Source organism: Grampus griseus, assembly GCF_964374135.1.
Source record: "Grampus griseus genome assembly, chromosome: X".
Taxonomy (NCBI): Eukaryota; Metazoa; Chordata; class Mammalia; order Artiodactyla; family Delphinidae; genus Grampus; species Grampus griseus.
In genome coordinates, this window is record NC_138999.1 from 42,338,179 (window position 1) to 42,362,668 (window position 24,490).

General features: G+C 51.0%; 1 protein-coding gene across 2 annotated transcripts; it reads left to right on the forward strand.

Annotated features, from left to right (window-relative positions):
- Positions 1 to 3,005: 3,005 nt before the first annotated feature.
- Positions 3,006 to 14,979, forward strand: SUV39H1 (SUV39H1 histone lysine methyltransferase; the record flags this gene model as incomplete). Of its 2 annotated transcripts, XM_082681375.1 has the most annotated exons (6): positions 3,006 to 3,051; positions 5,184 to 5,329; positions 6,617 to 7,279; positions 12,368 to 12,514; positions 12,597 to 12,735; positions 13,468 to 14,979. In XM_082681375.1, 6 exons carry the CDS (start codon positions 3,033 to 3,035, stop codon positions 13,599 to 13,601), a joined length of 1,248 nt encoding a protein of 415 aa, XP_082537501.1. In that variant the 3' UTR covers positions 13,602 to 14,979. The 2 variants fall into 2 exon arrangements, with proteins under 2 accessions (XP_082537501.1, XP_082537500.1); XM_082681374.1 differs by lacking the exon at positions 3,006 to 3,051 and having other exon boundaries at positions 5,144 to 5,329; positions 12,597 to 12,726.
- Between the last annotated feature and the right edge of the window lie 9,511 nt (positions 14,980 to 24,490).

Here is a 24,490-nt window from a genome sequence, read left to right on the forward strand (position 1 = left end):
TCTATAAGCATCAGATGCTGCTACTGCTGTTGTTACTATTGTTATTACTGGGTGTCCCTGATCTTGAGTCACCATTGATTACAAAATGCATCGTTATTCTATGTATCGCTAAGAAAGACAAAAAAGTACTGCCAATTAAATTATGACCCATCAGCGCTTGTAAGACACAGCCTGATTCCAGAGATGTTAAAAAATTAAATGCTTCTGGAGCCCTGGCTGGTGATGTTGTTCCTTAACCTGCATTCTGGCTCCACATGTATGTTCACTTGTGAAACTCATGACATGGGTCACCCATGGTCTATGAGCTTTCTGTATGTGTGGTACAGTCCATGTGAGGTTTACATTAAAAGCAGGTCAAACTTGTGCAGCTTGGAATGGATAAAACCTTGTATTGGCCTCACACTGGGAGATGCAGTATACACAGCTAGGCACTAAATTAATTCTGAATGAACAGACGAGTGGCTGGGAGTAGGACACAGTAATAACAGGGTAGCCTCTTACTTTGAGGTCTCTTGAAAAGGTGCTAGTCCAGAAAGATTCATTTTCTTTTGTTTTATAAATTTGTTTATTGTATTTATTTTATTTTTGACTGGGTTGGGTCTTCGTTGCTGTGCGCGGGCTTTCTCTAGTTGCGGCGAGCAGGGGCTACTCTCTTCATTGCGGTGCACAGGCTTCTCATTGCAGTGGCTTCTCTTGTTGCGGAGCACAGGCTCTAGGCACGTGGGCTCAGTAGTTGTGGCTCGCGGGCTCCAGAGTGCAGGCTCAGTAGTTGTGGGGCACAGGTTTAGTTGCTCCACGGCATGTGGGATCTTCCCGGACCAGGGCTCGAACCTGTGTCCTCTGCACTGGCAGGCGGATTCTTAACCACTGCGCCACCAGGGAAGCCCCAGATAGATTCATTTTCTAGATGAGTAGGAGATGCCCACCCAAGGTCATTCATCCGAGGTTTTACAGATGCAGAAACTGCCTAAGGTCACACACTTTAGTAAATGGTGGAGCTGGGATTGAACCCAGGTACTTGGGCTCTAGAATCCAAGCCTTTACCCACTACACTGTACTGTTTGGGGAAGACCAAGGGATGCTTCCCAATACCCATAAACCTCTACATTTTCCCCTAGATTCAGGCAGAAAGAGGTCATGCCTTAAACCACTTTCGTGGGTTGGACAAGCCTCCTGGACTCCTGGGATTGGGAGGGTCCTACCTGCCGGGGGAGACTGGGGGCATGTGAGGACCAGCATCGGACTCTGTTCTAGAAGGAATAAGGGAGGGAAGGGGAATCTATGGTGGGACTTCACTGTTAACTGTTCCACTCACGGCAAGCAGGGACTAATGGAACCTCAGCCTGACCAGCCATTTATCCAACCGGTGCACAGGTGGACCGGCAGGCACAGAATAACCGTTTGGTTAACTGTATAACCGTTTGGTTGACTACATAACTCATGGACTGACAGGGAGAGGGGCAATTTGAGGAAATGACAGTGCAGTTTCCTGACACTGTGAGCTACTGAAAATCGAACTGAATTACAGCCCGCCTGGGACAGGCTGGGGCTGGTGACCTGATGGTGCAAAAGATGGGCAGCCTCCTGAGGGACTTACAGGCTGGCTGACTGATGATCCACGCTGCTGCTGCCTGCCTCGGTGGCAGGATGTTGCAAATGGCTGACTTGTTAGGAATCACACCCAGCCCGAGGGGCTGTCTGGATGTTACACTGTCTGGCGATGTGTAAAGGAGATCTACCCTGAGGGAATTTCAGGCTGACTGATGGACAGATCTGTGGCCGCCTGATAGGCAACTGTATCTGGTGACTGACTGTCTATCCTGACCAAATCACAGCATGCTTGACAGACTGTGTGGCCAGTCGGATGCTGAGAATGGCTACCTGGCTGACTGATATGAGGGGCAGACTGAACGAGTCACAGACCAGCTGACCCACTGAAAGATGAGTATAGCTGCCTGACCCCATGGCTGTCCATGGATAGAATCACAGCCGCCCCAAGAGGGCCCCGGGGTCAGAGGCTGCTGACTGACCGACCAATGGGGGGCATGCCTTGCCTGAGAAATGACAGATTGTTGACGACTGACAGGTTGCCTGGAGGCTTTAGCTGCTGTGACGACGTGCTCTGAGGGAATAAAGTGCCTGATCATGGTGTGAATGAGGAGGAACCTGAGGGAATTACAGAGTGACCAACTGACAGTGGAGAGCGTGACTGCCAGGGCTACATTAGATGCTGACAATGACAGCCTGTCCTGACATAATCACAGCCAGCCCGAGGACCCGGCTGTGGCTTCCTGGGCGGTGGTGAGATGATTCACCCCAGAGGATTCGGAGCTACTCCCAGAGCCAGGGTAGATAGAGAGTCCGGCTGCTGGACCGACTGTCGGTGCTATGAAGGGACAGTCTAAGGGAATGACAGGCTGGCTGACGAGCAGCGAGTAGCGTAGCTGTTGTCAGAGCCGTGTGTCTGCCTTGAGGGCCTCGCAGCTGGCCCGAGGGCACGAATGGATGCTGCTATTGACAGACTGACAGCGTGAATGGGGGGCGGAGGTCTGATGAGACAGTGGTCGTGGTGATTGTCTGATTTGAGTCGGGTGACTGACTGAGCAAGCTGTATGTGGAGGTAATCCACCTGGGGAGTCACGGCCTGCTTGGGGTTAAAATGTGGTGACGGACTGACGGCGGTAATTGGGGGTCTGACAGGACGGAGAATCCCCCAGTGCAGCTGGCTGACAACGTGATTGGCTGACAGCGTGACAGACAGACCGGCTTACGGGCAGGGCCTCCGGCAACCTCAGCTGCCGCCGCCGCCGCCTCCGCCTCCCAGACGCACTCTGGGAAAGCGCCGGCGAGCACCCGCCTTCTGGACCGAGCCGGGAGGCGGGGAGGGATCCGGTCACGGCTCGCCGGTTGGTCCGCGCGGGCGCTGCTCGCGGCGCGGCGCGGCCAATAGGCTGCGCGTTCTCGGCCACGCCCGCGCGAGCTCTCCTCTCGCGAGGCCGGTTAGGCCCGAATGTAGTTAGCCGTGGGGAAAGATGGCGGAAAATTTAAAAGGTGAAGCAGTGGCGGCAGCGATGCGGGCCCGCTGGCCGGGCCGGGTGGGCTGGAGGGGTGGCGTCGCTGGCTCGGGGCCCCGGCGTCCGAGGCCACGGGGTCGGGAGCCGGAAGCTCGGCGCCGAAAGGCTGGAGCTCGGGGCGCGCGGGCCTGGCGCGCGGGGCTGGGCGGGGCTGAGGGGAGGGGGCGCGTGCCTCGGAACGCGGCGGGCAAGGGGCTAAGTGGGGACACGGGAGGGGCGCGCGCGCCGCAGGTCGCGACCGGACGGCGCGCGCACGCACGGGGGTTTGTCTGGGAGGCCGCGCCCGCGCGCGGGAAAATTGGTCGCCGGTGACCGTTACCCTCTTGGTGTCCACGCGAGACGCCGGAAGGGGAGGGGAGGGAAGGGGACGGACCTCCTTTTCAGAGTTAGGGGACGGGGGACTCTTCTGGGTGAGGGTATCTCCTCGCAGCGTGGTGGGGGAGGGGTTTGCGGCAGAGAGGGCTCGCCCAGGAAGAGGGGAAGGGGGCTTCCCTAATGGGAGAGCTGGACTCCCCCATGCGCGGGGAAGGAGGGGTGACTCAGTGTGTTGGGGAAGGTGGGCCCCTCTGGGTGAGGGAAGCTGCGGGGAGGATGGGTTCCACAGGTGTGAGGGGGAGCTCTGAGGGTAGGAGAGTCCATCTGTGGTCAGTGCGGAGACAGCAGCTGATGTGAGTTGGGACCACGTTAGCGGGGCTTCAAAAGCAAGTTAAGGATTTGAAAGGGAGAGGCATCACAGGGAAAGGAAGGCGTGGGTACAGGCCGAGTCTCCACTAGGCCTGCCTAAGTGGAGGGGGGGAAATGCACACGTAATAATTTTGCAAAGCTCTTGTACATTTGTAGGTTGACGTCTAGAGTATTTCATCATGAGTTTAAATGTTTGGTTTTTGTAATGGAAGGTAGAAAATATTAAACATTTTTAAAAGATGAAATAGGATAAGGACTGACTGACTATATTTGGAATAAGGGTTTTGTGAAATGATTTGATAAAATGGCTTCTAAAGCACAGTAATCAAGAATATGCCTTGAACTGAAAGAAGCCTTTTTAAGTAAAAAAATCTGTGTGTCCTGAAAACTTTTGGTAGCCCCCCAAAACATTCCAGGTATATTTAAAGTAATTACTGTCACTAACCTATATTGTTCTGTCTGTTCTTGAATTCAGAGCACACCCCTTTGGGCCAGCTTTACCCTTCACAGAAATGTGGATGAGACAGAGAAAATCAAAATGCAGTGTGAAAAAATATACCTTGTGGGTTTAAGGCACCTGCACTAACCATTTGGGGAAGCTTCCTGTAATCTAATACCACTCCACAATCTCTTATTCATAATTCTGAAATCCAAAAAGCCCTGAAAACTTAAATTTGGTATCATTCAGTGGTAAAACTAGGCTAGATGGAGGGACTGTTCAGTGCCACTATCTTGCAGCTTTATTTCTTCTATGTTTGTGAAAATTCAGACTTTTGCTACAGAACTATTAATGTATTTGATTATGTCTTGATGCCCTGACCACACTAGGGGTGTGTTAGGGAATGTATGGGATATACCTAGAACTGCACTTGTAAAATCTAAAAAAGAAATTTGGATTCCAAAACATCTGGCCCCGGGAGCTTCAGATAAAGGATTATGGACCAGTCTTTCTAGTTACGCCTTTGTTTGGTGCCCTGGAGGTTTTAATCCCATCCCTACCCACACACCTTGGAGAAATGCACCCTACTGAGATGGAGGGGGTTGTTCTCTTTCTTTTGCAAAGTGGGGAGAAGGATGATTAGGTCTTGAACTCCAGGCAGGTTTGCAGGCAGTTTAAGGAATGGTATAGAGGGAGCTGGAAGCTCTGGGAATAGATTCCTTTAGGACAATCCATGCAGTAGATCCCACTTGGAAGTCTGCTGCTCCAGGGAAAGCCTTGGACAGTGAGCATTGAGATGGGAGTGGCACATTTTTGTTGTAGAAGGGTCTTAGCATTGGGAAGGCCTGTGGGAAGGCCTGTGGATTAAATTTCACTGACTCTGAGGTAGTCCTTTGGAAGTCCCAGGGAAGATTTGGGGTCCTCTTTGACCCCTGGCCTTGCCAGGATGCCCAGCAATAGTTCCTTCATGGCCCCCTTTGTTCTAGGCTGCAGTGTGTGTTGCAAGTCTTCTTGGAATCAGCTACAGGACCTGTGCCGCCTGGCCAAACTCTCCTGCCCTGCCCTTGGCATCTCCAAGAGGAATCTCTATGACTTTGAAGTCGAGTACCTGTGCGATTACAAAAAGATCCGCGTGAGTCTGGGGTGACCATGGCCGGGGCAGGGGTGACTCAAGGAAGCTGGCTTCCTGCCCCCTTACCCCCAATTACCCACATCTGTTTCCAAAAGTAATTTTCTCCTCTGATCTTAAAAAAATAGGATTAGTAGGCCCTCTTATCATCTCCATTTTACAGGTGGGAAAACTAAGTGGCTTTCCGAGAGGGGCAGGAGCCAGAATGAATCCCCAGATAAATCTCTCCTCCCACCTCCCTAGGAATACAAACCAATTGCAAAGATTGAGATGTTGACCCCAGTAGTAGAGATAATGACAGCTAATGGTTATGAGCACTTTGCCTGCCAGGCACTTCCTTTCAGAAACTCATTTAATCCTGCCAGCAACATTGTAAAATGGGAACTGTTATTGTTGCCAGAGGAGGTAATGGCAGGATGGTTAAGAGAGCAGCCTGGAGCCAGCATGCTTGGGTTCAGATCCTGGCTCTGTAACCCCGGGATACTTACCCAAATTCTCTGTACTTAATTTTCCTCATCTATAAAATGGGTATAATTAGTAGTATCTACCTCATATAGAGTTGTGAGGGTTAGATTAGTTAATACATGTAAGTTGCTTAGAACAGTACCTGCTACATAACGAATGCTAGAAAAATGTCAGCTTTTTTTTCTTATTTACAGATGAAGAAACAGGCCCAGCAAGGTTAAATAACTGCCTAAGTTTACACTGCTAGGGAGCGGCAGTTTCAGGATTTGTCTAGTTGTAGAATCTGTGTAGTTAAACTCTATCCTATAGCTGCCACTCAGCAAGAAAAGATCCCTCTGGCTGCTGTGTGGAGAACAGACTGTAGGGGCAAGGGTGGAAGCAGGGGGACAGGTGAGGAGGCTGCTGCACTCCAGGTGAGCAATGACGGTGGTGACGGTGACAGAGGTGTGAAGTGTAGGATTCTGGATGTAGCTTGAAGGCAGGGCTGACAGGATCTCCTGAGAGTGGATGTGGGGAGTGTGAGAAAAAGGAGTCAAGGATGACTTGGAGAGCTGGACTGAACAGCTAGCAGGAGGGAATATGTTTGGGAGATTAAATTAAAAGTTGGGATTTAGACAGATAGTAAGCGGGAGTGAGGGATTTGAACCCAGTGAGCCTCACTCTAGAGCCCATGCTTTTTAACCACTGCACAGAGTCATTCCAGGAAACGGGGGGAACAGTTTGGGTGTTGTCCACAGGCGTTGGGATGGAAGTCCCATGAGGGCTGGCCCAAGGGTCTCGTCTGTCACTTACAGTGACCTCATCCCTCCCCACCCCACCCCCCAGGAACAGGAGTATTACCTGGTAAAATGGCGTGGGTACCCAGACTCAGAGAGCACCTGGGAGCCACGGCAGAATCTCAAGTGTGTGCGCATTCTCAAGCAGTTTCACAAGGACTTGGAAAGGGAGCTGCTCCGGCGGCACCACCGGTCAAAGCCACCCCGGCACCTGGACCCAAGCCTGGCCAACTACCTGGTGCAGAAGGCCAAGCAGAGGCGGGCGCTCCGGCGCTGGGAGCAGGAGCTCAACGCCAAGCGCAGCCACCTGGGACGCATCACCGTGGAGAACGAGGTGGACCTGGATGGCCCCCCACGGGCCTTCGTGTACATCAACGAGTACCGTGTCGGTGAGGGCATCACCCTCAACCAGGTGGCTGTGGGCTGCGAGTGCCAAGACTGTTTGTGGGCACCTGCTGGAGGCTGTTGCCCTGGGGCGTCGCTGCACAAGTTTGCCTACAATGACCAGGGCCAGGTGCGCCTGCGAGCCGGGCTGCCCATCTACGAGTGCAACTCCCGCTGCCGCTGTGGCTATGACTGCCCCAACCGCGTGGTACAGAAGGGCATCCGCTATGACCTTTGCATCTTCCGCACGGATGATGGACGTGGCTGGGGTGTCCGCACGCTGGAGAAGATCCGCAAGAACAGCTTCGTCATGGAGTACGTGGGAGAGGTAGGGAGATGGGGCTGTGCGCAGCTCTCCCCACGTGTGTTCCCACCGTGCGCGCCCAGCTCTCCCCACTGTGTGCCTGCAGCTTCCCTGCTTTCCCTGTGGGAAAGGTGTTGAGGGGGTTAACCTGAGTGTGAGAGGGACATCCTGGCAGGGGCGAGTATTCCAAGCTGGTAAAGGCACGTTGAAATACCTCCAGACTGGGTTGACTTCATAAGGGTACCTAGCAAAGAGGAAAGCGGGAACTGAAATCCAGGCAGCGTTCCTTTTAACAGGCCGTGTGGTCTGCACAGGATTGCGTCACCTGAAAAGGCACTTCCTCTTCTCATTTCACGAGGGTCCAGCTTATCACCAAGCTGTGTCTACCCAGAAGGAGCACCTTTTACTTATCTGCACAAAAGGAACACAGTCTGGAGTAGGACATAGACATGCCTTGGGGAGGTTGGCTACCTCCTCTTTTAGCCGCGCAGGACACTGGGGAAAGGCGGGCTGTGTCCAGCAGGCTAGCCGCTGGACCAGACGAGCCCCACATCTTAATGGCTTTGCATGCTATAAGTCCGTTTGCTCTACCAGTGTGGGCATTTGGGTCGTATCCTTCCACACGACGGCGTGGCCACCTAGGTTCTTTCCCTCTTGTGCCTGTGCCATGCCTTAGAGTCGCCTCTGATCCTCAGCATTGCCTGGCAAGTAGGCTGGGGGTTGCAGAAGGGGAGATTTCTGAGAGGCCAGGCCTGGACGCGGTGCATATCATGTCTGCCTGCACCTACTGGCTGGAACCGAGTCACTGGCCTTACCTCAGTGCAAAGCAGCTGTGAAGTGTGATTCAGCCATATGCCCAAGTGGAAAACAAAAAGGGATTTGGGTGAATAACTAGCAAGTATCTGCAACAGCAAGTGTCATCTTCTAAGATGGGACGTGGTGGGCATTTGGAGTGGGGCAGTTCTTTGTTACGTAGGACCGTCTCATGCATTGGGGAACATTTAACATCCCTGGACCTTGACCATTTAAATCCATGAGTGTGCCTTGTCACGATGACAACCCCAAACACCTCCGTATTTCTGTGGGTCTCTTAGGGGTATGACATGGCTGGGAAGTGACAGAATTGGCCTAAGGGACGCACACCTGAGGATGTCTACACTGTAGTGATAACACTGATGAAGAGGAGAGGCTCCTGCTCTGAGGAACTGTAAAGTAGAGAGGGTCATAGCCCCCGGGGCTGGGAGCGGGGCAGAGACCGTCTAGAAGCAGAGCAGTCCACACTGCAGAGGACCCTGACAGTCTGGACAAGGAGATGTCCACACCCCAGATAATCCCAGTGGTTGGGTGGAGGAAATGTCCACATGTTGAAGGACCTGACAGTCTAGAGGAAGAAGGAGGTGACCGCAGCCCAGAGGGTTCCTGACAGTCTAGAGAAGGGGGGGTCCTGACAATCTGTAGGAAGAGGTGTCCATGTCCCAGAACGACCTGAGGAAGAGAGCAGGCTCTCCAGAGGACCCTGGCGGTCTGACTTAGGAAGTGTCCACACCCACACTGCCCTGACACTCAGGAAAGTGAAGTGTCCTCACTCCAGAGGGATAATGACAGTCTGAAGGAGCTCAGGTCTACACCTAAGAGACTCTGACAGCCTGGAGGAAGTGTCCACACCCTCAGCGCCCTGACACTCTGGTGGAGATGTCCAGACCTTAGAGGGACAGTGACAGTGTGGAAGAGATGTCACACCCCAGAGCTATGTTAGCAGTGCAGGGGATGAGGTGTCCACACCCACAGGAGTCAACAGTCCTAGAGGAAGTCCAGAGCAGTGGGTATCCCTAGCTCCACTGCACTGACAGTCTTTGGAGGAGCTGTCAACAGCACAGGAGAATCCTGACAGGCAAGGAGGAGGAAGAGTCTTCATCTCACTGGCACCCCAAGGTCCCCTGGGCCCAATACTTTTCCCACCATTCTTCCTTAGTGTCCTTACTCCTCCACGCTGTAAACATGGCGGTTTCTGGGGACCCTGCGGTGCTGTCCTACCGGGTGTTATCAAGGGCATATCCCCGACCCGTTCACCACACTGTCCTCCTCCAATCTGGACCTCCGTTCACTCTCCACCTCTGCACTGACAGTCCTTCCACGTGAGCTGCCCTTCCACGTTCTGTCAGAACATCTCCACCCTCACCCAGCAGAGAACATAGCCTGTTTTATCAATTCTGAAACATGCACTTTCTTCATATTTTAACAACTCTGAAATGAAAGTGAGTCTCGCTTTAGTTTAATTAAATGATGGCATATCATCATTTAATTAGCAGCAGTTTTTCCTTTCTCGGGAAAGGGCGCACAAAATCAGGGAGCCTGTTAGATTTTGACAAGCTACGGTACTCATAACCACTCCTAACACAAAAACAAACAGAAATCCCTCTCACATCTCTGATCTTGTTGGATTTTGACAACAGCCCCTATCAGGTTGGGATGATTGTCACTGTCATCTCCATTCGACAGATGAGAAAACTGAGGCCCAGAGAGGTATAGTAAAGTGCTCAGTCACCAAGCTAGTAAAGTGGGTAAAAAAGGCCCAAATGTCTAAAACTGGTGTGCTGCCAAACCTGGTGGAGTGTTGTTTTTTGGATTTGGGGGGGCGGGGTTGGCTGAGGAAACAGGGGCAGGGAGAGAACATTCAGGATCCCATATCTGGGACGGGGCAGAGCAGCAACTGGACTCTGAGTCTTCTGGTTCCCATTCCCATCAAAACCCTTTCCCGGCTGCCAGCTTCTAGCCCATCTGTCTTCCCCAGTCACTCCAGAGAATTGCTGGGGAGCAGGGAAATGGACTGATTTGTTCTCAGGTTTTCAGGGTGGACCACCCCTTACAGAGTGGGAATGAAAAGAAGACAGAGAGAAGGAACCGTTTGTGCCCTGCAGGGTTTGCAGTGTGACTCACACCTGGGGAGACTGGGGGAGCAGGTAGGGGCAGAACAGGCAGGAAGATGGAGACTGAGGAGGAGGTGGGCATTCCCTCTGGTTGGGGAGGGGCCCAAAGGGAAAAGCTGGCCCAGACACCACCCAGTATGCTCATGAGCCCAGGAGAGGCTGTCCTTTGATCCCAGGCTTCTGAAGGCAGCGGTGGGTGGGGATTGGGAGCTTCAGGAAGGCTGCACAGAGAAGTGACATCTTTGGGAGCTGATGTCACAAGGAAGAGTATGTGGGAGGTAGAGGGAAACTGACCTTGATATACTCTTCCTCAAAATGCTTCTGTGGCTCCTGTTTTGTCCCTCAGGAGAGTCCCCACTTTTCAATCTGGTCAAAGCCCTTGTGTGATCTGCAGTTTGCTTTGATGGTGTATCTTTTTTCCACTGCCCCTTAAACTCTAAGCACTGTGGGTGTCTGAGTCCATCTATGTTACCAGATTGTGACCCACGAGGGCCAGACTGGACCTGGTCCCTGTGACTTCCCCACCAAATTGACCCCTGAGGGCCAGGACAAAGCCTGGTTCCTGTGTCTCCCCCACCCAACTGTAACCCCTGAGTACTGGGACCAGGCACAGGGTAGGCCTCATGAAAATCCACTGAATGAATGAGTGAACAAACAAAAATTGAGGGTATGGGGGAGCCAGGTTCCTCACGGAATGGAGCTGGAGTATGGGGCAGTGAGCAGTGCGGCCTGAGGGATAGGCCTTGGTCTTCTAAGGGGGTTGTTGATTGGCATTCAGCACGGAACAGAGGCTGGAGGTGATGGTGGAGGAGGCAGGGAGGAGGCTAGAGAAAACGGAGGCTGGTCAAGACCAGAAGTAGGAAGAGCAAGGTCACTGGCTGGCTTGAGGATGAGCAAGGAAGGAGGCCCGGGTGGGTCTTGGGCTTATGCCCAGTGTGGCAGGAGGGTGGTGGTGGGCAGTGGGTCTCTGATGAAGGGAGAAGGAAGGAATAAGGGGTGTGGCGAGAAGAGAGTGCCTGAGTTGCCTATAGAACCACTGCTGGACAGAGGTCAGGTCTCCGAGCTAGAAAGCAGGATACAAATAATGGGCATCTGCTGTGTGTCTGCTGTGTACTGTGCTGGCACTTGTGTCTGAGGGCCGGGCAGAAACCCGGGAGTGGAGAACGAGGCCGGCCCTGGTCTAGGGGCACCCAGGCTGAGGAGGGGGCAATCTTGGCTACCGCGGGACCTCACCCAGAGGCATGGGCCCAGAAGAGGGGACATGAGGGATGGAGAGGAGGGATGGAGTGTGGCAGGGGCTGGGGTGAGGAATCCGTCACCAGCATTTGGGAGGCAAGGACAGGCTGGGCTAGGATAATGGTCCAGTTACTAGGACAGATGGGGACCCATCTGGGGAGGAGGAAATGCCTACTGCTGTCTTAAATACCAGTTGTTGGCAGTGTGCGGTGTCAGGGCTGAGCGAGGTGCTCTACTCTGTGCTCTGGTCCCCTTTCTTTCCTCTTCCATCTCTGAGTTTTTGGCCTTGGTCTCTTTTTTGTGATCTCAGACTCCTTGGGGTCTTGGGCCTTTTTTCTGGACCTGGATCTTTTGCGTTAAGATTCTGTCTGTTTCTAACTCTCTGCCTCTAGCTCTCTCTTCTGAGTCCCTTTCTCATTCACTCAGTCTCCCTTTTCCCAGGCCTCTCTCTTCAGCTTACTCTCCATGTTCCTTTTGCTGTCTGCACCGCCCTGCACTGGCTCGGTTCTCTAGTGCTGGATCCTGCAGCGCCTCAGGCTCTCTCGCCCTGGATCAGTCAGCCTCTCTCACCCCCACTCTCCCCACCCCTCTCTGTTGAGTACTGGGTCTTCTTCTTTCTCACCCTTGATCTGGGTCCCCTCACTATGTCCTACTATGGGTATCTCACTATGGGGACCTCTGTCTGTCACTCCTGGACCTTGTGGCCGCCCTCCGCCTACCGTTGAGACTCCCAGTGCCCTCCAGAGGGCTGAGAAGGGCTGACACACCCTGTGCGTCACTGCCTCGCATGTGTCCACACCGCCCAGCCCCGCTGAGCCAGCTGCAGGGTGCGGGTGCCTCCTTGCTCCCTTGTTCTCCTCCAGGGGGGCCATGCTAGGGGGTCGGGAGCTGTGCTGGCTTTCCTGAACCTTCTTGGCCAACCTCCCCTCCCCTGTGGCCTTCTCCTCAGATCATTACCTCAGAGGAGGCAGAGCGGCGGGGCCAGATCTACGACCGCCAGGGCGCCACCTACCTCTTCGACCTGGACTACGTGGAGGATGTGTACACCGTGGACGCCGCCTATTACGGCAACATCTCCCATTTTGTCAACCACAGTGTGGGTACCCCGAAGGCGGGCGGGGGGTCGGGAGGAGCAGGCTGGGCCCCTCCTCACCCTCCCACTGTTCTTTTTTGCCCAGTGTGACCCCAACCTCCAGGTGTACAACGTCTTCATAGACAACCTTGATGAGCGGCTGCCCCGCATTGCTTTCTTTGCCACAAGAACCATCCGGGCAGGCGAGGAGCTTACCTTCGATTACAACATGCAAGGTGGGGGTGGCAGGGGACCGCGGGCAGGGACACACGATGACGTGGGGCACAAGGACCCTTCCCCAAGGAACTTTAAGATGTTCTTACTCCCAGTCTCATATCTGGACTCCTGGACCCCTGCCTACCCTTTGGGGGTCCCTTAATTCCCAGCCACTGGACCCCCATTCTGATACACTCATGCCACCTTCTCCCAGGGCTCCCGGGGGAGGATGTTTGGCTCAACAGTTATGACACTCCTCCTGACTCCAATCTTGTCTGAATTTCCCCAGTCCCCCAACCCTCCCCACTCCTAACCCCCTTTGGCCTTCCTCATTCTAAGCCTCTGGACACACTTGTGGCCTCCAACCAGTCCCCTTCTTGACCAACTAGCCACCTCTGAGACACTCGAGGGGGGATCTTTGGCAGGAGAGTTCAGATGCCCCTCTGGATGCCCAGGTGACCCTCCATTCCTGACCCCTGCCTGACACAACCCTCTTGGTTGCCCCTGACAGCTCCCTGACACCCCTCCTCCAAGAACCCCCAATCCCTGGCCATCTTCCTAATACCTGAACACCCATCTAGTGCTAAGCCCTGGCCCTTGCCTGAAACCACCAACCCCATGACCCCTTCCTGACCCAGACCTCAGACCTGCTCCCATCCCCTAAGATCCCTGGGTCCCGTGGTAAAAAGGGCAGTGGGACAACTTCATCTAGGCCTTCTATCTAACAAGTACCCCCCCCACCCCCGGCTATGACTCCACAGTGGACCCCGTGGACATGGAGAGCACCCGCATGGACTCCAACTTTGGCCTGGCCGGGCTCCCCGGCTCCCCCAAGAAGCGGGTCCGTATTGAATGCAAGTGTGGGACTGAATCCTGCCGCAAATACCTCTTCTAGCCCTTTGAAGTCTGAGGCCAGACTGACCATGGGGGCCTAAATATGCGTACCCCACCCACCCACTGCTGCCCTCCTGTTGAGGAACGACTGCCAGGGCCTCCTGCCTGCCTCTGCCTGCCCCCACCTGCCCCATGCTCGGCGCTGCGGGGCCATGGGGAGGACAGACTACAGGAGTTCCCTCTCCCTGTCCCAGCCCCATCCGTGGGTTGCACTTACCCCTGCCCACCTTCGGAAGTGATTTTTCAGCACCAGGACTTTCTGCAGTTGGGATTTCATCGCCTAGCAAGGAGGTCCAAGGGCTGAGCCCCAGCCCAGACCCAGAACAGAAAGACGTTTGTTTTTGCACCTGCTTCTGCCTGGAGCTTGAGGGGTCTGTTGCAGGCCCTCTCCCCACTACCCCAAGGGTGTGGGGAAGCGGCCCCAGGACAGGCTGATACCAGAGCCCAGGGTTCCCAGCCCACTGTCTCCCCTATCACAGAAACGTTGTGCTAGTGAAAGAAAGGGGGTCTCCAAGGCTGGGGTCTGAGGCTGGTTCCTGCTTATGCTTGCATGCTCCTAGTGTTGGCCTAAGAGCCGTAGGGTCTCTTTTTCAGGGCTGTGCGTCTGAGAAGTGGACACCCACATGCCACTGGAAGGACAGTGGATGCCCATGGCCTGTTGGCCAGTGAAAGGCAGTCCAGACTTTCCCAGCCCTTAAGGTGGGCTGGGACTGAGCTTTGCCTTTGGGAGTACATAGAAGGTGCCCAGGGCTCTCAGGAGCTCAAAGGGTGCTGGGAGCTCTAAACCTGGGGTGCGACGACTGCTGGGAGTACCCAGAGCTGGAACTGAGACCTGGCTAGGCTGTAGATAGCACTTAGGACAAAATGTGCATTGATGGGGCGTTGATGAGGTGCCAGGCACTGGGCAGAGCACCTGGTCCATGTGGATTGTCTCAGGGAAGCCTTGGAAACAATGGAGGTGGATCCCAGGAACGGGCCCATGTGGCAGAAGGCAAAGCGCAGGCCAAGAATGGGGGTGGGGCTGGCTTACCCACGAGGGTGTGGTGAGGCGAAGGGAGCCTCTGCTGCCTCCCAGCCCTGGCCCTTTGTGCTCACCTTGGGTCCACTGGTCTCAAAAGTTACCTGCCCACAAATGTACAAAAGGTGAAGGCTCTGATGGCTGCCTCGCCCCTTGCTTCCCCTGTGAGGTCTTCTCTAGGAAGCCTTCCCTGACTACCTGTGCGTAGTGTCCCTACGTGACATTGTGTGCCCTGCCACCAGATCTGTGTGTCCGTTTATATGTCCGTCTGTGTGTCCGTGCTCCCACCCCAGACTGACCTTCAGGCATGGACTGAATCTGATTCTTCTCTTGTATATCCCTCAGCCCTACCCAGCCTGGGATGGGCATCAATAAAACAAATTATTGACTGAACAAACCAAGGTGTGGGGATTGAAGACCTTGTGTAGGTGGGGGTTGGGGAGGTGAGAGGCTGGGAGCCGGGGGCGCCCAGGAACGCAGTCCTCCAACCTCAGCCATTTGACTAACACTCCCCACAGTGCACCACTTGCACCGTCTACATAACATCCTGACCTAAAATAAGCTTGCTTTATGCTTAAATTTTATAATGCACTGAAAAAGCAAACTAAATCCATTGCTGTTTAAATGGACAAACCATTATCACTGGCCATAAACAAAAACCAGAGAAATAAATACAGTGGAGATAGATACAGAAATAAGACACAATTCTAGCTGGATCCTCCCTGCTCTTCAAAGTTTTGAGCCCAAAGCCTGCCTACTGCATTCAAAGAGAAAAGTTTGTGTGTGCTAGGGGAAGGTTTTTCTGCAAATATTTATTGAGCACCTATACGTGCCAGGGTATAGAGCAGATAACAATGAGATGGTGTTTCAAGTATATGTACTTGTTTTTATCACCCCTCAACCTGAACGTGAGCCAGTGCCCTTTGGTTTTGCTCAGAGACTGCACATGCTGTGGCACATACCCAAAGATTTCAAAGACCTCACACACAGGTGACAGAATCCTCAACAGCTCAGAGACCTCAGGGCACCTAGGGCATGAGCCTCCAAACAGCTCATAGACCTTATACATTGGATATTGACCCCAAACCTCAGGGACCTCACACCCTGGGACATACATCTCCCTACAGCTCAGCAATCTCATACCTAGACACAAACCCCACATCACTGAGGCTGCACTGAAGCCAGGGGACACAGACTTCCAAAGAACTCCGAGACCTCAGATGCTGCCTCATACACTGCATTGGATTCATGGGCTAGAGATGCACAAACATCTCAAATACCTCACAATCTGGAATACTGCTCCCCAAGCTATTTGGAGCCTTCACACCCTGATCATCGAGTCCCAAACTGCCCAGAGGCCTCATAGCCTCAGATAACCCCCCCAAAACAGCTGAGATGTGACACCCCAGACATGGACCGCCCAAACACCCGAGAGACTTCATACTCTGAACACAGATCCCTAAGTTATTCCAAAACCTCATACCTTAGACATGGACCCCCAAGTTGCTGAGACACCCCGGAACACAGAGCACTAAACACCCCAGAGCCCTTGCTCCCTAGAACACAGTGCCGCAAACAACTCAGACTCAAGTCTTGAACACAGACCCCAAAGAGCTTAGAGATCTCAGAGCCCAGAAACAGACACAGTTCAGAGAATTCCGACTCTGGGAAACATCTATACATGGTTCAGAGACCTCACACCTTCTGACACAGACCCCTAAACAGTTCAGAGTCAGGGCATCCTAGGAAAGACTACCAAGCAATTCAGAGACCTCACGCTTTGCAACCCACATACATACCCAAAGAGTTCAGAGACCTGAAAATCTCACTACAGGCCCCCACAAAGCTCAGAGACTTCACAGCTGGAGATAAAGACCCACCAACTTCTTGAAGAACTTACAAACTTGGGTAAAGATGGAGAAATGGTTCAGAGACCTCAAACCCTCTTCTCAGACCACCAGATAGCTGAGAGACCTCACAACACGAACATGATGCTAGACAGCACCAAAATCACATCCGCTGGGACACGGGACCTAACCCAGCTCAGCAACGTCACACTCTCGACAGATTCCTGTTCAGAGATGTCACGTACTGAACACAGATTTCCCCCAAATAGAGCCTTCAAACACTGAGACAGACCCCCAAACAGCTCAAAGGCCTCATATTCTAGTTCACAGAAGAGCTCAGAGATCCGAAGATCTGGACATGGATCCTTTACACAGCTTCTAGACTTCAGGTCCTGTGATACAGACCCCAGATAACTCTGAGGTCACACGTCCTGGACACAGACCCCAAACAGCTTAGAAACCTCACATCCTAGGCTAACATCCCCAGCAAAAATCACAGACCCGCAAACGACTGAGAAATAGCACACCTTGGACTCAGACCTCAAAACCACTCAAGGAATTTGCACTTTGCACTCATATCCAGAAAGATTTCAGATACCTGACCTTTATGGACACAGATCACCAAACAGCCCAGAAACCTCACAAACCTGGGCAAAGTCTGCTACAAATGGCAGAGAGACCTCATAACTGGGACACAGACCCACAACAGCTTGGGGACCTCGCATCATGGAGGCACAAAAACGGCTCAGACACAGCACATTCTGGCTACGTGTGCCCACACACAAGCACCTCACATTCTGGGACAGAAATCCCCATAGAGTTCATTAACCTCACAGCCTGGAAAGTAGACCCACAAACAGGCCAGAGACCTCACATGTCAGACATACAACACCAAAATGCTCAGAGTTAACAAACCTTACACCCTAGGAGACAGACCCCTACACAGCTCAGAAACATAATAACCAGGACACGGACCCCCAAACACCCAAGAGACATCATAAACTGGTGACAGAACCCCAAACTGCTCAGAGACCTCAAACCCTGGAAACAGACCCCCTAGTAAGTCAGAGGCCTCACATCCTGGGACAGAGACTCCCCCAACAGGAGCTACCTCACCCTTGGAAACATACCCCAACGGTTAGGGACCTCAATATCAAGGGATACAGAGATCAGAGATCTCACACTCTGGGACACAGAGGTCTGAACCAGTAGAAAGACCTCAGCAGAAAGACCTCAAACTCTGGAAGCAGATCCTGAAACTGCCCCGAAAAATCACACCCAAAGACAAAACCCCCAGCATCAGAGAGAGCTCACTCCCTGGGACATGGGCTCAAAACGGATCAGAGGGGTGACACCCAAACAGCTCAGCCACCTCTCCCCTGGAAAGAGAGACTTCTAAGTAGTTCAGAGACATCATACTCTGCACAGAGACCACTACAGAGTTGAGAGATTTCACACACCGAATAAAGACCTCCAAATAGCTCAGAAAACTCACTAACCGGCACCCACCCACCCCCATCCCCCCATTAAAAGCTCAGAGAACTTGACCCTGGAACAAACCTCTAATGAGTCAGATAGCTCACACCCTGGGACTGAGGCCTCTGGAAAAGAAGACTTCACACCTGAAAATATGTCCCAAACGGGACCACAGACTCTAGGACAGTCACCCAAACAGCTCAGTGAACTCACCCCTGGAATGTAGACCAGAAGAAGCTCAGAACCCCCAAATCCAGGATTCAGAAATCCTTCTGAGACTTAGGATATAGACCCTAAAGTATAATTCAAAGAAAATATGCTGGATGCAGAACATTGAATAACTCAAGAGACCTCAAATTGTGAGACATACACACCCAAACAGATCAGGAAACTCACGCCCTGGGACACACACACACACACACACACACACAAACAGCTCAGAGAATTCAAATTCTAGGAAATCATGCCCTGAAAGAACAGACCTCACATCCTGTGACATACTCACATAAAGATCAAAAACCACACAGGCTGAGATATACACCCACAAACATTTCAGAGAAACAGCATCCAGGGACATATAACCACAAACAGATCACAGACCTCAATCCCTGCAACATTTGCACATAAAAATACAGACACGTCGCATGCCGGGATACATGCCAACAAACAGATCAGAGCATTCATATCCTGGGAAATACACCAAAGAATGGACGGACTGGGTACTCACACCCACAAAGAGACCAGAGACTCAAATCCTGGGACACAAACCCAAAACACCTCTGACACTATGAAGAACAGTATGGAGGTTCCTTAAAAAACTACAAATAGAACTACCATATGACCCAGCAATCCCACTACTGGGCATATACCCTGAGAAAACCATAATTCAAAAAGAGTCATGTACCACAATGTTCATTGCAGCTCTATTTACAATAGCCAGGACATGGAAGCAACCTAAGTGTCCATCAACAGATGAATGGATAAAGAAGATGTGGCACATATATACGATGGAATATTACTCAGCCATAAAAAGAAACGAAATTGAGTTATTTGTGGTGAGGTGGATGGACCTAGAGTCTGTCATACAGAGTGAAGTAAGTCAGAAAGAGAAAGAGAAATACCATATGCTAACACATATATATGGAATCTAAGAAAAAAGTCATGAAGAACCTAGGGGTAAGATGGGAATAAAGACACAGACCTACTAGAGCATGGACTTGAGGATATGGGGAGGGGGAAGGGTAAGCTGTGACAAGGTGAGAGAGTAGCATGGACATATATACACTACCAAACGTAAAATAGCTAGCTAGTGGGAAGCAGCCGCATAGCACAGGGAGATCAGCTAGGTGGTCTGTGACCACCTAGAGGGGTGGGATAGAGAGGGTGGGAGGGAGACGCAAGAGGGAGGGGATATGGGAACATATGTATATGTATAACTGATTCACTTTGTTATAAAGCAGAAACTAACACACCATTGTAAAGCAATTATACTCCAATAAAGATGTTAAAAAAAAAACAACCACCTCTGAGACCTCACATGCTGGGACAAAGAAAGACAGGTCAAAACCGTGTGACCTGGGACACAGAGTCCCAAACAGGTGAGACACCATACACTGTTGACGGACATACAAAAACAGACCCTCACATCCTGAGACACACCACCACTAGGGATCAGGTGTCTCACGTCTTGAAGTACACCCACAAACAAATGTGACAGCCGGGGACAGGGACCCCAACATGGATCAGAGACTTCACACCCTTGGACATACACCCACAGACAGGTAATAGACCTTGCAAGCTGGAAATACACACAGCACTAGATGAAATACCTCTCATGCTGGGACATAGACCCTAAAAGAGGTCAGAGAACTTATGTCTTGGGACATATGCCCACAATCACAACAGAGACCTCAGACCCTGAGACACAAAACATCAGACAGAGAGCATACACCACGGAATGTACACCCACAAAGGGATCAGATACTGCCCACCCTGGGACATACATCAAAAAAGACCAGAGAGAGGCACATTCCAGGAAATATACTTTAAAATCCTGGGAAACAGCAAAATGTACACGCAAAGTGGAGAGAGACACACATTCTGGAATACTCACCCACAAAGAGATTAGAGACCTCAAACACTGGGACATTCGCCCACAAGCAGATCAGAGACCACACAACCTGGGACACATACCAACAAACAGTTTGGGATTTCACATCCTGGAATAAACAGCAAGAAACAAATCAGAGACCTCAAAAGCTTGACAATACACATGAAGATATCAGGGCTATCACATACTGGGACATATAGCGACAAAATGTTCACAGACCTCACATACTGGGAAATACACACAGAAACAGATCAGAGGGAATCCCCTGATGGTCCAGTGGTTAGGACTTGGCACTTTCACTGCCGGGGCCCAGGTTCAATCCCCGGTTGGGGAACTAAGATCCTGCAAGCTGCGTAGCGTGGCCAAAAAAAATAAAAATGAAACAAAGAAAGAAAGAAAGAAACAGATCAGAAACCTCGCATCCTAGGACACACACCCTCAAATAGATCACAGACATGAAATCCTGCAAAACACCCACAAACCATTTACAAACCTTGCATCCTGGAACATACAACAAATCAGAGACCTCACATCTGGCGACTACACCCAAAGAGAATACAGATAACACATCCTCAGACAGACACCCAGAAGCATATCAGTGACCTGAGGTTCTGGGAAGACAACAGCAAACAGATCAGAGACCTCGCATCAGCAAAATAAACACGCAAAGTGGAGAGAGACACACATTCTGGAATACTCATCCACAAACAGCTCCCCCAAAAATCACATATTGGGAAATACACCCACAAACACCTCAGAGACTTCACATCCTTGGACATTCACCAACAGACCAGACACATCAAAACCTACAAATCAGGCTTCCCTGGTGGTGCAGTGGTTGAGAGTCCGCCTGCCAATGCAGGGGACACGAGTTCGTGCCCCGGTCCGGGAAGATCCCACATGCCACGGAGCGGCTGGGCCCGTGAGCCATGGCCGCTGAGCCTGCGCGTCCGGAGCCCGTGCTCCGCAACGGGAGAGGCCACAACAGTGAGAGGCCGGCGTACCGCAAAAAAAAAAAAAACAAAACAAAACCCTACAAATCACACATGGAAATCAGTCCTCATATATAGGGGGATACACCCACAAATAGATCAGAGGGCTCAAGTCCTGGGATGTACATTGACAAAAAGATTAGAGACATCACAGCCTGGATACAGAACAAACAAACAAAGACTTCAAAGCCTGCAACATCCATCCACAATCAAGTTAGATACTCCATGAGCTGCAAAATACACCCAGAAAATACACCGGATGGCAGACGGGACATCTTGTGGTATAGCCCACAAACAGGTCAGAGGATCCAAGCATTGTAACTTCAAATCTCTCTCTCTGACCTCACAACATCTGCCATCACATCACCTTTTGTGACTTTACTTATGTCACCACATAGTCCTCCCTGTCTCGACACACACAGTCACTTGGTCTTCTCTGATCCTGAAGGTTCTGCCTCTCTCATATAAAGATTATACTGTGACCATACTGGACCCTCCTAAGTACTCCAGGATAACTGCCCCAATCTCAGGATGCTTACTAATACATATCTGCTAAGTCCCCTTTTCCAGGTAAGACAACACATTAACAAGTTCCAGGAATGGGGTGAGGACATATTTGAGCAAACAGAATATACATGCACAAACAAAAAGAAACCTCACATCCTGGGACATACATCCATGAAGTGCTCAAAAAATTCACATCTGGAACCACTCACCTCCAAAGAAATCAGAGACCTTCCACCCAGGGACATACATGCAAAAGATGAGAGAGCCGCACATTCTTGGTGCTGTAACAAATCACCATAATCTTATTGTCATAAAACAACACAAATATGTTATCTTACATTTCTGCAGATCAGAAGACTGGCAAGGAGTCTTACAAAGTAAAAGTCAAGGTGTCGGCAGAGCTGGCCTCCTTCTAGAGTTCCTAAGCGAGAATCCAGTTCCTATAGGCCGCCTGCATTCCCGAGCTCATGGCCCCTTCCTCCATCTTCAAAGTCAGCAGTGTTTCATCTTCAAATGTCTCTCTCTTTGTATTCATCTATCTCTATCTCCATCTCTCTTTGATCTCTGCTTATGTCATCACGTCACCTTTTCTGACTCCACTTCTGTCACGACATTGTGTTCTCTGACTCTTGCCTTCATGCTTCCCTCATATAAGGACACTTGTGATTACACTGGGCCTTCCCAGGTAATCTGGGATAACCTCCTCATCTCAGGATGTCTAAATTAATCATACCTGCAAAGTCCCCTTTTCCATGTAAATTAACATAATCATAGTTTCCAGGGATTAGGAAGTGGACCTCTTGGCGGGGGGCTGTTATTCAGACACCAAAGACATACATGCACAAACAGCTCACAGAGCTCACGCTCTGAGTCATACACTTCCAAATAGATGAGACACCTCCCACCCTGTCATATTCCTCCAAAAAGAACAGAGAGACATACGTTTTGGAACACATACCCCAAAAGTGCTCAGAGTCCTCAATCACTTGGAATTAAACTCACCATCTGGGACATACACACACAAATTGCAGAGAGAAACACATTCTTAGACATAAACCCACAAAGAGCAGCAAATTGAACAGACCTCACACCTTGGATAAACCCACACAAAGAGATCAGGCACTCACATACTGTGATAAACACTCACAAACAGATCAGGGACCTCACAACCTGAGATAGATACCAACAACCAAATCAGAGATCTCAAATCCTGCAATATACACCCACCATCAAGTCAGAGACCTCATATGCTAGGAAAAAAAGGACCAGAAACCAATCATAGACCTGAGATCTTACAACATATGCCCATTAAAAGGTCAGAGAGCTTGTATTTTGGGACATCCTCCCAAACAGGTCAGAGGTTTCAAAACAAGGGAAATGACCCACCGGGAGCTCAGTAACCTCACAGCCTGGACATACACACCTTCAGATCAGGTAAGTATATAGATATAGACATAGATATAGATATACAGACACAGACTCACACATATATCAGCAAACAAACCAGAAATCTCATAAGCTTGGAAGTATCCTCCCCAAATATCAGAGATCTGACAACCTGGGACGTGCACACCCCAAGAGCTCAGAGAACTCACATCCTTGGGATGAACATTCATAAAGAGTTCAGAGACCAAACACTTCCTAGGACAAGCCAAAAGCAAATGGACTAGAGAACTCAGGTCCTGGGAGAATACCCTCCTACAGGTTGGAGACTTCACACTCTGGTTCACTGGCCAGTGAACACATCAGACATTTCACACCATCAGATGCTACCCACAAACAGATCAGGGCATTCACATCCTGGGACACAGACCAACAAAGGGATTACAGACCTCACCACCCGGACATGTAGCCACAAACAGATCAGAGACCTCAAACAAATAGTTCAGAGGCCTCACACCATGTGATATACACCATCAAACAGATCAGGGAGCTGAAATCCTGGGATATGCATCCACACACAAATTAGAGACCTCACAACCTGCACATGAAGTCACAAAAAGACCACAGACTTCAAACTCTGCAACGCATACCCACAAATAGATCAGAAACCTCAAGCCCTGGGTCATATATAACAAACAAATCAGAAAGTTCACATCCTGGGATATATTCCACAATGTTGAGGTCATAGATACCTGAGACCCACAAATGGATCAGAGACCTCAAGTCCTGCAACCCACAATCACAATCAAGTCAGAGATCTTTCAGGGTAAGAAAACATCAGAAACAGATCAGAGACCTCACATACTGGAATGTGCTCCCCAGATCAGCTCAGACACCTCACATCCTAGGACACGCACACACAAAGAATGTGTGGAGACCTCACATTCTGAGACATATCCCCACAAACAGCTACAAGACCACAAGTTCTGGGACACACATCCTCAAACATTCAAAGACTTTTCAATATGGTTCATACACCCGCACACAGATCAGAGACCTCCCACCATCAGACACACACTCACAAACAGATCATGGAGTTCACATCCTGGCATGTGTACCGACAACCAGATAGAGACATCACAACCCGGCACACTGTTCATTTCCTATCGCTGTTGTAACAAGTCACAATCTTAGTATCATAAAACAACACCAGTTCATTACCTTACGTTTCCACAGGTCAGAAGCCAAAAAATGGGTTTCAATGGGCTAAACTCAAGTTGTGGGCAGAGCTTCATTTCTCCTGGAGGCTCTCTGGGAGAAGCTGTTTCCTTGCCTTTTCCAGTACCTGAAGCTGCCTGCGTTTCTTAGCTCGTGGCCCCTTCCTCCAACTTTAAAGCCCGCAGCGTTTTCATCTTCAAATCTCTCTCTCTGATTTCTATTTCTGTCATCACATCTGCTTCTCTGACTGACCGCTCTGTCTCTCTCCTATAAGCACCCTTGTGATGACACTGTGCTCACCTGGAAAATTCAGGATAATCTCCTCCATCTCAAGATGAT